This window comes from Monodon monoceros, unplaced genomic scaffold (assembly GCF_005190385.1).
Source record: "Monodon monoceros isolate NGI ecotype Baffin Bay Population unplaced genomic scaffold, NGI_Narwhal_1 Super_Scaffold_13, whole genome shotgun sequence".
Classification (NCBI taxonomy): Eukaryota; Metazoa; Chordata; class Mammalia; order Artiodactyla; family Monodontidae; genus Monodon; species Monodon monoceros.
In genome coordinates, this window is record NW_021703769.1 from 38,861,983 (window position 1) to 38,874,145 (window position 12,163).

At 43.2% G+C, this 12,163-nt stretch overlaps 1 protein-coding gene across 1 annotated transcript in view; it reads left to right on the forward strand.

Moving 5' to 3' along the window:
- SPTLC3 (serine palmitoyltransferase long chain base subunit 3) overlaps positions 1 to 12,163 on the forward strand; it is a 133,630-nt gene that overhangs the window by 76,819 nt on the left and 44,648 nt on the right. The window contains exon 9 of the mRNA XM_029222292.1: positions 5,366 to 5,585. Within this exon, the coding sequence (XP_029078125.1) occupies positions 5,366 to 5,585 (220 nt within the window). The remainder of the gene's footprint in view (positions 1 to 5,365; positions 5,586 to 12,163) is intronic.

The window sequence follows — 12,163 nt, forward strand, 5'->3', positions numbered from 1 at the left end:
CGCCTCCAGTACTCCTAAGTTTATTGTGAGGATGAAGAAACTCGGGTTCCAAGACCTAGATAACTTGCCCCTGGGCAGATAACTGAGATAAATCAGAGCTGGGATTCAAACCAGGTGGCCCTGCTGGGACAGAGGCCCAATGCAAACAGAAGAATCAGCCCATGTGTCCACATTCAATGAAGTAAATGTGGAAAATGCAAGGTCATCCATTTGACTTTCAGCATCAACCTGTCTAGGGCTCGGTTTCTTCATCGGTAAAATCGGGAGATTGAAACTTGAAGTGTAGAGTTCCGTGATTCCATAATTTGGGGGTTAGAAGTACAATAGTATTATTTTAGTGTTCCCACCTGCATTTTCTTTTAAGTATTGTTTTAAAGTCACAGTCTTCTAGTTTTGTGTCTCTGAGAAGCCTAGTGGTTGATTCATGGTGGTCAAAAAAAATCTCAAAATTATTCAAAAATACACCAGAGATGGGCAGAGAGGTCCCAAATAACTGGGGGTATAAACTAGCATAGCTGGAGCCCAAACTTTCAAAATAAAATTAATCACGAAATACTATCCAACCTTTTCCAAAAATACACATATAAACAAATGTTGAAATCTCAGAATGCCCTTTCCTCTAAGAATGTAAGCCATTCTCCTGCCCAAAATAATGTAAGTTTAAGGACTGAGATCTTCAGTGGTAAACTCGCACCTATACCTCTGTGGTTTAAACAAAGACAAAGAAAAAGAAAACAGTAGTTACTTTATTTTTCATTAAGCTTAGTTCCTTTTTTCCCCTTTCTTTCCACCTTCCTTTCTCCCCTTGGATTGTACTCAGGGCCCACCAAGGAGATTTTTCCACCATGTAAGTTGGCAAGCCAGTGGTTTAAATCCCAATCCTGCCAGTGGGTAATATGGTTTATAGGTGGAGGAGAAGGTGGTGAGAGGGAGATTTCAAAAAGTAGTCTTGTTACTTAGCTAATACATTATGTAATAGAAAAGATATAAAGAAATTATTCACTGACTTGCTGGTTTAAGAATCATTCAAGTCCCTGCACAGAACTTCACATTAACTGGTGGAATTATCTTTACCTACAGTTGTATTTTAGTTGTTTTTTTTTTTTCTATTCAAGTCAAAAGAAAACACAACCTTCCACTCAGGAGGAAAGAATAAAACACTGTTCTTAGGTTTGTTTGGGTTTTTTAAAAATCGTTTCTGGCAGTGTTCTTTGACAGCAATTTGCAGCAATAACATAGATAGCCTTTTCATGTAAACACCAAACCCAATATCTCACTACAGGGAAAGGTTCAATTCAAATTTGGTCACATTGAGAGAATGAAAACTTAGTGTGGGTAAATATAGCTCTTTATGAAAACTGAATTCCCTCTAGGACTCATGTGTGCCCTACATTAACTCCTGAAATCAGCAGTATTGTGGAGTCATTAATCTTCGAGGAAGAAATATAAACCAGGTGAGCAGGCTCCTAACATCAGCTAGATCGGCCCAAGCAAAGATGGCTAATTAGCTGCCCGGAGTGTCTGCAAACTGTTCAACATTAACTCCGGTTCCTGCCAAACTCAGTTCCAGAACAAAGAATGGCTATTTGTGACATGTCAGGCTTTTAGCATGTTTGTGTTACCAATTTAGAACATTTTAAAAGATGAGAAGATTCTAGAATTTTGAGGGCATACAGCCATTTATTATGTATGACACCCATATGCTTTCTTCCTGGAAAATTCAACACAGAGCATTGTCAAGGGCTCCCAATTTCTCAAATTAGGCCTCGTTGCTACCATTTCCTCCTAAGCTCCACCTGAGAACAAGAACAACCCAATGGGTGCTCGTTATACGTCAGACACTTTACAAATATTATTTCTAGTCATTCTGATAAGGGCCTTATGAGCAGTGTGTCATCATCATGCTTATTTTATATCCGAGGAAACTGAGGCAGTGAATAGCAGATAAGTTGCCCAAGTCCTCAGTTAGTAAGTCTCTGAGACTGCCTAAGTCTCAGCTTAGGCAGTCAGCCGGCTGGACCTCCTCCCCGTCAATGGAAACAACTTTAACAAGCAATTACTCTAAGAAAATACTGGAATTAACTTGCAAACTTCTATAAGAGAAGGTGACTCTATTTGGTCTTCATGTCATTAAAACCTGAAAACAGCCTTTCAGAATGACCTTGTGAAAAGCACAAGTGTAATAAGCTGGACTTCATTAAAATTAAGAACTTCTTCTCTGCAAGACAATGCCAAGAGCATTAGAAAGACATGCCACAGACTGGGAGAAAATATTTGCAAAAGATACATTTGATAAAGCATCATTATCTAAAAGAAACAAAAAACTCTTAGAGCTCAACAATAAGAAAACAAACAACCGGGTTCAAAAATGGGCCAAGGACCTTAACAGATACCTCACCAAAGATTTACAGATGGAAATAAGCATGTGAAAAGATGCTCCGCATCACATGCCATCAGGGAAAATACAAATTAAAACAATGAGATACCACTACACACTTGTTAGAAGTTCACAATCCGGGACACTGACAACAGTAAACGCTGGCAAGAATGTGCAGTAACACAGAGCTCTCATTCACTGCTGGTGGGAATGCAAAATGGTCCAGCCACTTTTGATGATGGATTGGTGGTTTCTTACAAGCATGCTCTGACCATACAATCCAGCAACCATGCTCCTTGGTATTTACCCAAAGGAGTTGAAAACTTGTGTCCACTCAAAACCCTGCACACAGATGTTTGTAGCATCTTTATTTATAATTGCCCAAACTTGGAAGCCACCAAAATGTCCTTCAGTTGGCAAATGGCTAAATAAACTGTGGTCCATCCAGCCAATGGAATTTTATTCAGCACTAAAAGGAAATGATCTGTGGAGCCAATGAAAAGATGTGGAGGAAACTTAAATGCATATTATTGAGTGAAAGAAGCCAATCTGAAAACGTTACATAGCGTATGATTCTAGCTACATAATGTTCTGGGAAAGGCATTACTACAGAAACAGCAAAAAGATCCCTGGTTGCCGTGGGTTGGGTGTGGAGAGGGATAAGTAGGTAAGCACAGTGGATTTTTAGGGCAGTGAAAGTAGTTTGTGTGATGTTATAATGATGGATACGTGTCATTATGCATTCGTCCAAACCCATAGAATGTATGATGCCAAAACTCAGCCTCTGTGCACCAATACCAAATCAAATCTTGGAGACAAAGTTTTGGGTGAAGTAGAAAAGAATAACATTATTGCTTTGCCAGACAAAGGGGGACACAGGGGCTAATGCTCTCAAAACTGTGTGTCCCAACCTGGGGGGATTTGGTGAGGAGTTTTATAACAGTGGTTCAAGGATGGAGCTGCTGATAGGGCTCAGGGTGTATGCAGGGCCTGCATTCCTTTAATCTGGCCTTTGGTGGTCTTTTGATGAGCTTCTGTGGTTCTGGAGGTTATCAAACTGACCTCTCTTGAATGAAGAGCACTTCATCAAGTAGTTAACATCTTCCATTTGTTGGGGGTTTTAGTTCTGCCAAAACTTGGAAGCAACCAAAATGTCCTTCAGTTGGCAAATGGGTAAATATGAGAAGAGCTCGAAGATATTGTTATGTGTATCCCTTGAGGCAGAACCAGGACCCTGACCCAAGGCCGCACTATTGTTTCTTGACTGCTCTTCCCTTGTCTCTGCATCCCCTCTCTTCCCTGATTAGCAACTGTTTGAACCTGCCCTCTGGAACTCAGGGTAGGTCATGAAAGCTGAAACCTATTTCCTACAAATAAGAAACAGGGGACAGAAGGCTTTTGTGCCCAGGAGCCCCACAGGGTCCTGCTTGGTTTCACATACAAGGCCAAGAGTGAACCCTAATATAAACTATGGGCTTTAGATGGTGATGCACCAATGTAGGTTAATCAGTTGAAACAAATGTACCACTTCGGTGGGTGATGTTGATAGTGGGGGAGGGTATGCATATGTCAGGCGGGGGTATATGGGAAATCTCTGTACCCTCTACTCAATTTTGCTGTGAACCTAAAACTGCTCTGAAAAATAAAGTCCTTTAAAAAAAAGAAAAAGCATCCAACACCTGTTGGTCTGGGTAACTATGTAACAGCTGGACTGTTTTGACTGGATCGACCTAACACTTAAATTATTTTTTAATACATTAAATAAATACATAAACTAATTAAGAAGAAGGGAGAAGGTCAACTCTGTTTGTGTCAGTTGACTAGTTCTTGAACTAAATTGATGGGTTGCTTAAACTGTTTGACAAGCTCCTTCATGGGGGTGAGGGTGTGAGTCTGTGTGTTTTCATAGAACTCGCCTGTCAGTGCAGTGAAAACCGTGTGAGCTGTGGACACAGCTTAAGAAGTGTTCTGAGAACTGATTAAAGACAAGAGTTCTTCTAAATCCATTGGGTTCCAAGAGGTGCCATGTAAATATCAATGTTCATTTCACTTGCTTATTTACTTCCTGTCTTTCCCTTTGCTGGAGGACTAGAAGTGTTTTTGCAATTTAAAATACCATGTAAATTTACCAAATTACAATAATACCATGAAAAATTAAGCACTTAGGCAACAAAAGTTGATCTATAGCAGTGGTTCTCAGAGTGCTGTTGCCAGCTAGCAGTAGGAGAATCTCCCAGGAGCTTGGTAGAAATGCAAATTCGAAGCCCATCCCAGACCTATTAAATCAGAAACGCTGTGGGTGGGACCCAGCAATCTGTGTTGTAACAAACCATTCAAGGGACTCTGATGCTCACTCAAGATTGAGAACCATTGCCCTAAAGGAAAAGAAGGGACACCACCAGAAGCCTCGAATAAGCCTTTGAGTTCAGTGAGGACTGAACAGGAGACCCTAAGGACTTTCTCCCATGCTTTAATAAATTTATGATGTCTTAAAGTTCTTTTGTGTGTTTTTAATTCCTTCTTTTAATCTTTGGCAATTCAAGCACTGAGTTTAGGTCAGAGAGAACTGACCAAGTAGACAGTAGCAGACTGATGAAGATACATCAACATAGAGCAATTTAATTAAAACTAGCAAAATACCTAGAATCCAACATGGTCAGTCTAGTTATGCTAGTCGGCTTTACTAATATTGATAAATTGATCAACAATGCAGTGAGCTGTTTACTTGGGAATTAGCTATAACAACTCAAATCCACTGAATGTAAATTATTTTTTTTCCCCAAGTGAAATAATGCCAGAGCAGCCTTACAAGATTGAGAGGTTTGTCTCCACCAAATAAAATATGCCTTCAGAAGAAAGGAATGGCATGTCCCTGCCATCCCCATCTGGTGTCAGGGCAGACTGTCTGAGAAGTACTGAAAGGGAGAGTGACACAGAGTTTCCCTGGAGGGTACACACGGGTGATGAGCATTTCTCCTTATGCCCTAGCATGGAAGGTTCCATCGCGCGTCTATCCCAGATCGTGGCTCTAAAGAAGAAATACAAGGCTTACCTCTACGTAGATGAAGCTCACAGTATTGGGTCCGTGGGCCCGACCGGCCGCGGTGTGATGGAGTACTTTGCAATGGACCCCAGAGATATTGATGTATTTATGGGAACATTCACCAAAAGCTTTGGCGCCTCGGGAGGTTACATAGCTGGAAGGAAGGTAAGAGACAGATCCCTTGTGTCTGTTTAAAACCTGAATGCCCTCGGAAGGTAGTCTGCGGGGTCTTCCGATTTCCCTGAGAGCTTCAGTTCAGTTCAACACACTTGACTGCTGAGGGCAGCCTTGCCACTGTGTGTTCACAGCCATGGCAGGCCCAGAAGGTCAAGGAGCTCATTCTGTGATAGCGCAGAGGAGCATGTGATGAGCAATCACATGACCATAAAAAGACAACACCGGCTGTGCACATAGGCAAAGACAGTACAAAGGAAAGGGCAGTACCTAAGAAGTCTTAGAATGAATGTCAGTCTTGTAGACAAAGGATGGGGCAGCGGGGTTTATATTTCAGAAAGAGGGAATGATGGCTAACAAGCCACAGAAGTGATGCTGCAGAACGGTAAGTCGTTTGGGTTTTGTGGCGTGAAAAATGCAAGATGGGTGGTAGAAACAGTGAGCAGAGGTCAGATGCTCAGGACATTGACCCTGTGCTACAAGTTGTGGGTTTTCAGAGTTTTAATCAAAATAGTAGCAAGATCGGAAATGTCTTTTTTAGAGATTTTCTCTGCAAACTAATTGTCTTCCACAATTTTGGATAAGCCATGGGTCAAATCTTGTCATCCTCTGATACCTTATCTAGGTGACTTAAGATTCTGATCTGAAGGAATCAGACTGTTAAGTGTTATCCCTGTCATTCTACTGCCAATGTCACCAAGGGGGTTGCTAAAATAAAACAAATGCTTCAAAGGATTTTAAAAGAAGAGGGAAGGGGTGGAGAGAAAGAAAATGAAATATTAAAACCTGGGTTTCAGGGCTTCCCTGGTGGCGCAGTGGTTGAGAGTCCGCCTGCCGATGCAGGGGACCCGGGTTTGTGACCCGATCCGGGAAGATCCCACATGCCGCGGAGCGGCTGGGCCCGTGAGTCATGGCCGCTGAGCCTGCGCGCGACGGAGCCCGTGCTCCGCAACGGGAGAGGCCACAACAGTGAGAGGCCCACACACCGCAAAAACAAAAACAAAAACAAAAAAAACCCCTGGGTTTCAGGGCTCAGAGAGCCAGTTAATCTGCTCCTTTATAGGACAGTCTAATCCAAATCCTGATAGCTGTCTCCCCCAGGCCTACACCTGTCCCAGAGAGACTGTGATAGTGTAGCTGGCTCCAGCCAGGAGGGCAAAGAAGGCTCAAAAGCAGTGCATGCCGGTGGCTCGATGGCTTCTCTAAAATTCCTGATTCTTCACTCATTTTCCCCAGCAGGAACAGGAGTTCAGACTCCTGGTAAACCAGTTAGACAAAACCAGAGAGTACGGCGAAAACAGTCTGGTTGTGGAAAGCCCATGATTTAAAACAACAGATTTTATTACGGCCACTGACCCTGCCATGAGATGCGCAAATGCTTAAAACGTCCAGAGCTTTTAGTGGTCTTTACCCTTCAAGAAGCATCACTTGCTTCCGAGCTCAAAGCATTGTTGTTCAGCATCCTTCCACTGGTCTGTGGGAATTCGCTGGGTGATGCTAAAAACGTAGGAAATGCCCAGGATCTTACAAAACTCAGCTAAATCTGGTGAGAGGTTAAACTTTCCGTTTCTCGACTGTCAAAGCAATGGGATCAGAGGGCCTCAAAGTAGGCATGCCCCCGACTCAGGCTACTTGGCTTTGTGATTACTTTAGCAGAAGTTCTGAGCTACAAAATTTTTAACCAGGCGTAACTCTGTTTCCTGAACCAAAGGCACCTGAATAAACTGAAGCGAGTGGATCCTTGAAATGTTGTCAAACTTGGTAGCTGTCATCATGTCCCCCTTAGAGTTCCTTCAAGTGATACCCGCTTTAAACAAAGGCTCCTGACGGCCCCTTTAGGACCAGCTCAGTATGGTTCTCTCACATACTCTCCATCCTAAGGTCAGGTGGGCTAGTTTTAAAGTGCATTTGCTCTTGTCTATGTAACTTCTATTGATTTGGGGTAGATACTGAGCAATTGTGAAAATTATTTAGTATTTACATTAATCAAGAGGGAGATAAAAGTATGTAGATCATTTTTTGCTCTTTAAAAAAACTCATTTTGTTCATACTTAGACCCAGAGGGCTTCATCATTTCCCCCTTTCCCCTCTCCCCCTCCCCGCCCTCCCCTTCACCTTCCCCTCTCGCTCTCCCTCCCCTTCCCCCACTCCCTCCACAAATCCTCTGCAGTCTCTGAATTTACCACTAGGTGGCAGCAAGAATTAGAGAGTGTTTGGCTGACCCATGCAGAGACCTACTGTCCTGAAACAGCAAGATGCAAAACCTAGAAAACACAGGGTAGTTTTCAAGATGTGGAGGGTGAGCAGGAGATGGGAGGTCACTTGAGAAAGTGTCTGCATGGGCCGTTCCCTGATGATTTAAAACTCAGTCAGGTAAACACCTGTCTGGAATCGTTTCGGTGAGACTGTGATAAACCCAGATAAACTGTGGTTTCCTTCTAGCCTAATGAGCCCATGAGTTAATGGAACTTATGCATCTGCTCCTCTGTGCATTTAATTTGTTAAATTAAGTTAATTTTATATTATGTATAGTTGCCATTTAAATCATAGTTTTTACGCCCCTGGACTTTGAAGAATTTTCACTTTCAGTTTGTTTTAAACTATGCTTTTTAATTGATAGGACATAGGGTTGGGCAAATGCTACAGATTTGTTTGAAAAAATAACCTTTCTAGTATCTGTTTAAATAATTTGAGTTCAGAGTTTCATCATACATATTTTTTCTGGATATTTTAAAGTATATCTAGCATTCTAGATACTAAATACTACAAAAGCAACAAAATTAACCATAAAAAAATGTTAAAGTGCACACACTAGGACTTTATATTTTTCTGAAATCTTGATAATTTCAAGTTCACTCTGCTCATGGGCTTCCTAGTAAATCTTGAGATTTAAAAATAATTACTTGAGTCCAAAAATCTAGAAAACTATAAAACTGTCTAGCTCTTAACTCTCTTTTTAAATGTCAAGGTCAGTGTTAGTGGCACAGGAACTATATTCCCAGTAATAGTTTCTAGGAGGCTCTAGAAATCTTTAGGGAGCAGGTGAAGGCAGATGCGTCACGTAAGAAAAAATATTCGGAAACACACAAAAGAAAAATTGGTTTGGTGCTAAGATACGACTACAGAGAGTAGAGATTTTTTTTGTCCTCACTTCAGCCTTCTGGTAACAAAATGTCCGACAAATTCATCTCCACTCTTGGAGTTTACTGCCTTGGCCTGACCTACTCTCCCAACCTCAGGGAAACTGCTAAAACAGTCTCTCAAGAGCCAGCAAGGTTTTACTGTTTTGCCCACTGTGAGTTCGGAGCTGCTGTAGCTGATCCATGAACAACCCACAGTGAATCTTTCTCTCCTTTCAAGACCTTCAGGTGAAATGTCAGGTACTTACTCCTCTCCACCTATCAGAGCTCCATGCCCTGAACGGCTTCTTGGAAGAAAGCCTGAGCTGATGGGGCTAGTTTCCTTATTTTTATTTTTTAATTTGCATTAATTCAGGTGCTGAGGAGATGGGGTCAACACTGCAGACCCCAGCTTCTAGGATCCCGGTTTTGCTCAGGCAAGGATCCTGAGTCCTCTTGCATGCCTGGGGTTGAGCACTGGCTTTCACAGCCTCCACTGGCTGACCAGAGATTTGCAAATGAATGAAGCGAAAGTGACCCTGCGGACTGATAGGTTGCAGGGCTGAGATTCTGGAGGAGGGGACTGGGCAGCCAAGCTTGGCGTGAGTGTTAGCCCAGAAGCCTGGGCGCCGGACGAAGGCAGAAGCCAGCTCTGCCCTGCGTGATCAGCCCTGGCTGTATTTAACAGTCCTTTGAAGTAAATGGGGGTCATGGAATGAATGCCAAGATGTTTACCCTAAGAGCCTCCTGTCTAACTTTCTCAGAAAAGCCACCCTTGTCCTTGAACTCCAGGCTCAGGGTTTTGCATTTACTAATGGCCTTGGAAACCTCGGTCTGAAGAGACCTCTAACCCAGCCTGAAGGAAAACACAACATGGTCTCTCCTTAAGACCAAAGCTAACTCGTAATTCATGGTTCATGGCATCCAGTGGGCAAGTGATAGGAGGAAATCGGAAAACCAGGAACCAAGGCTTCCTTGATGTCCTGCTGAGGGGACTCCAAGAGTCCCACTTTCTGAACCACACAGGTAAATTACCTCCCATCCACACACTCAGATTCTGAGAGAAATTGGACTCAGTCTGAAAGAAATAAGATTATGGGCAAGACAGTCTTACTGCTTAAAGGAAGTGATACTGTGCCGGTGAGGCATCTATTCAAACTAAGGATGCGTGTGACCTTGGCTTTGTGAAATTTCTCAATTTGATAGGAAAATTGGGGGTTGGGGACACAAAGACCCCTTTAGGGATCAAAGGCAGCTTTGTTTTGTTTCTTTGATCTTTGTCAGCAATGCCCCAAGGCTACGAGAATATTGCTACACCTGTTCCTAAGAATGTAGCTTAAGACCTCCCTCTATACTTCAGGGACCCTCACCATCCTTCCTTAGCCCCTAAACCCTTCTGCTTTCCATTAGACCATCAGTATTTACCAGAGCCCCACTAAGTACCCACCACTATGGATTATAAGAGAGTGTATAATAAAGTATATAACTCAGTTCCCTACTCTCAAGGAGGTTCCAGTTTCTTTGGAGAAATAAATGTAATAGACAGGAAGTATTTTGAGACTGATACAATTCAATCTGTGGTTTAGAACTATGAACACTTGAGTACATTAGGAATTCTCCTCTTCCCCTCCTCCTCCAGAGGTGCAATCTCTGTGGATTAGGGCAAGCACCACAGGGATAAGTAGCAGTGAAGGTGGTCCTCTCTGTGCTCCTTGGGCCGTCCCCCACCCTGTGCCAAGCCAGCTCCTCTAGTCTGAAGAAGTAATACAGTGCAGAGCTAAGGGGGGTGCAAGGGGGGCGGTAATCTCGGGACAGACTGTTTGGGTCCAAATCCTTGTTATCCAGCCACTTTTTGCACTTTTTGGTTGGATAATTTTCTGATCTGTTCCATGACTCAGTGATCCCACCTGTAAAATGGAGATAAAAATAATACTTATCTCATAGCGTTACTGTGAAGCTGAGTTAATACATGCAAATATACATGTAAAATACACATAAAATTCTCAAAATGGAGCTTCAAGCAGCCAGTGAATATCAGCTCTGGGTATATCAATGAACTGTCAGCTCTACCATCTTTGCAGTCATACAATCTGCCATCAGGCCTGGGTTCTCCTTTCTTTAGAATGCCTCTCTTTTCCTTTCTTTTCACTCCTACTGTTAACCACCCAATAAGGATGGAGGAAGTGCTGGGCTGAAAATCTTTGGTTTGATGCCCGGATCTACCAACATGCAGTTATGTAACCTTATAGCATTACAAGCGAGCTGGAATAAAGACACTGTAAGAAGTTTTTACATTTTGGTCCCCTCCTCCCAACCCATGCTCCCAGTGTTAAGAATCTCTGAGATGGCAATGCATTAACAATAATTGCCAACAGCATCAGGTATTCACTAGGTACCAGATGCTTCTTAAGCACCGTGTATGTATTAACTCATTTAATCCTCACAAGGACCCTGAGTTAAGTATTACCCTTATCTCATTTTTCAGAGGAGACTAAGGCACAGAGAGGCTTAGTAACTTGGCCATGGTCACATATCACTAAGTGGCAGAGCCAGGATTTGAACCCAAGTGATCTAGTCTCCACAGCCTGTCTTGTAACTCTGCGGTCAGAACTCCCTTCAAGGGAACAACCCCTCATCACCTTTTCTTGGAGGCAGTAGCTTCTCCCTCTACCCCCATTTGACTCCTCCATCCTGTGCTAATTAGGATGCCATCTTTATTACTAATTTTAGCACATGTCCATGCCTCTCCCGTCCTCTATCCAAATCTACCCATCCTTCAAGGTCAGATCATCTCCTCAAAACAGATCTTTCCTGACCACATGAGCCCCATGATCCCATTTCCTGCATCCCACCCGTTCCCTCTTCACTGGCTTCCCCAGCATCCTGCTGGAAGGCACCAGCTCTCAGCAGAGAAAGAAAACACCTGCTGCTGCTCACGGAGGATTGTGAAGAGCAGCTTGGCTGCGGCTACTCTGGAAAATGACCGCCTCTCTCTCCCTGACCCTCCCGCCACATCCTCCATCGTCAAAGTGAACTTCCTGGATACCATGTGGCCAGTGCCTTCATTCAGGCCAACATCGCACACATCCTCTTCAGATACAGTGAAAACACTGTTTTTATGAGATTCACTAAACAAAATAATGGACAGAAACTTAATTTTGATTTTAATGTAAGTGGAGAATGGCTGCCAGGGACTAGGCTTTCTATCTTCCGCCTCTTCTTGGGCTCCGGCATTCAGAACATAGCCCAGCGCACATCCTTGTACAAACTTGCTGAATGGAAAGATGGAAGGAGGGAAGAGGCGAGGGGTGGGGAGAGAAGGAGGGGAAGGGAAGGAAGGAAGGAAGGGGGAAGGGAAGGAAGGAAGGGAGGAGGAAGGAAGGGAGGAAGGGAGGGAGGGAGGGAGGAAGGGAGGGAAGAAAGGAGAGAGAAAGGAAAGAAATACTTAGA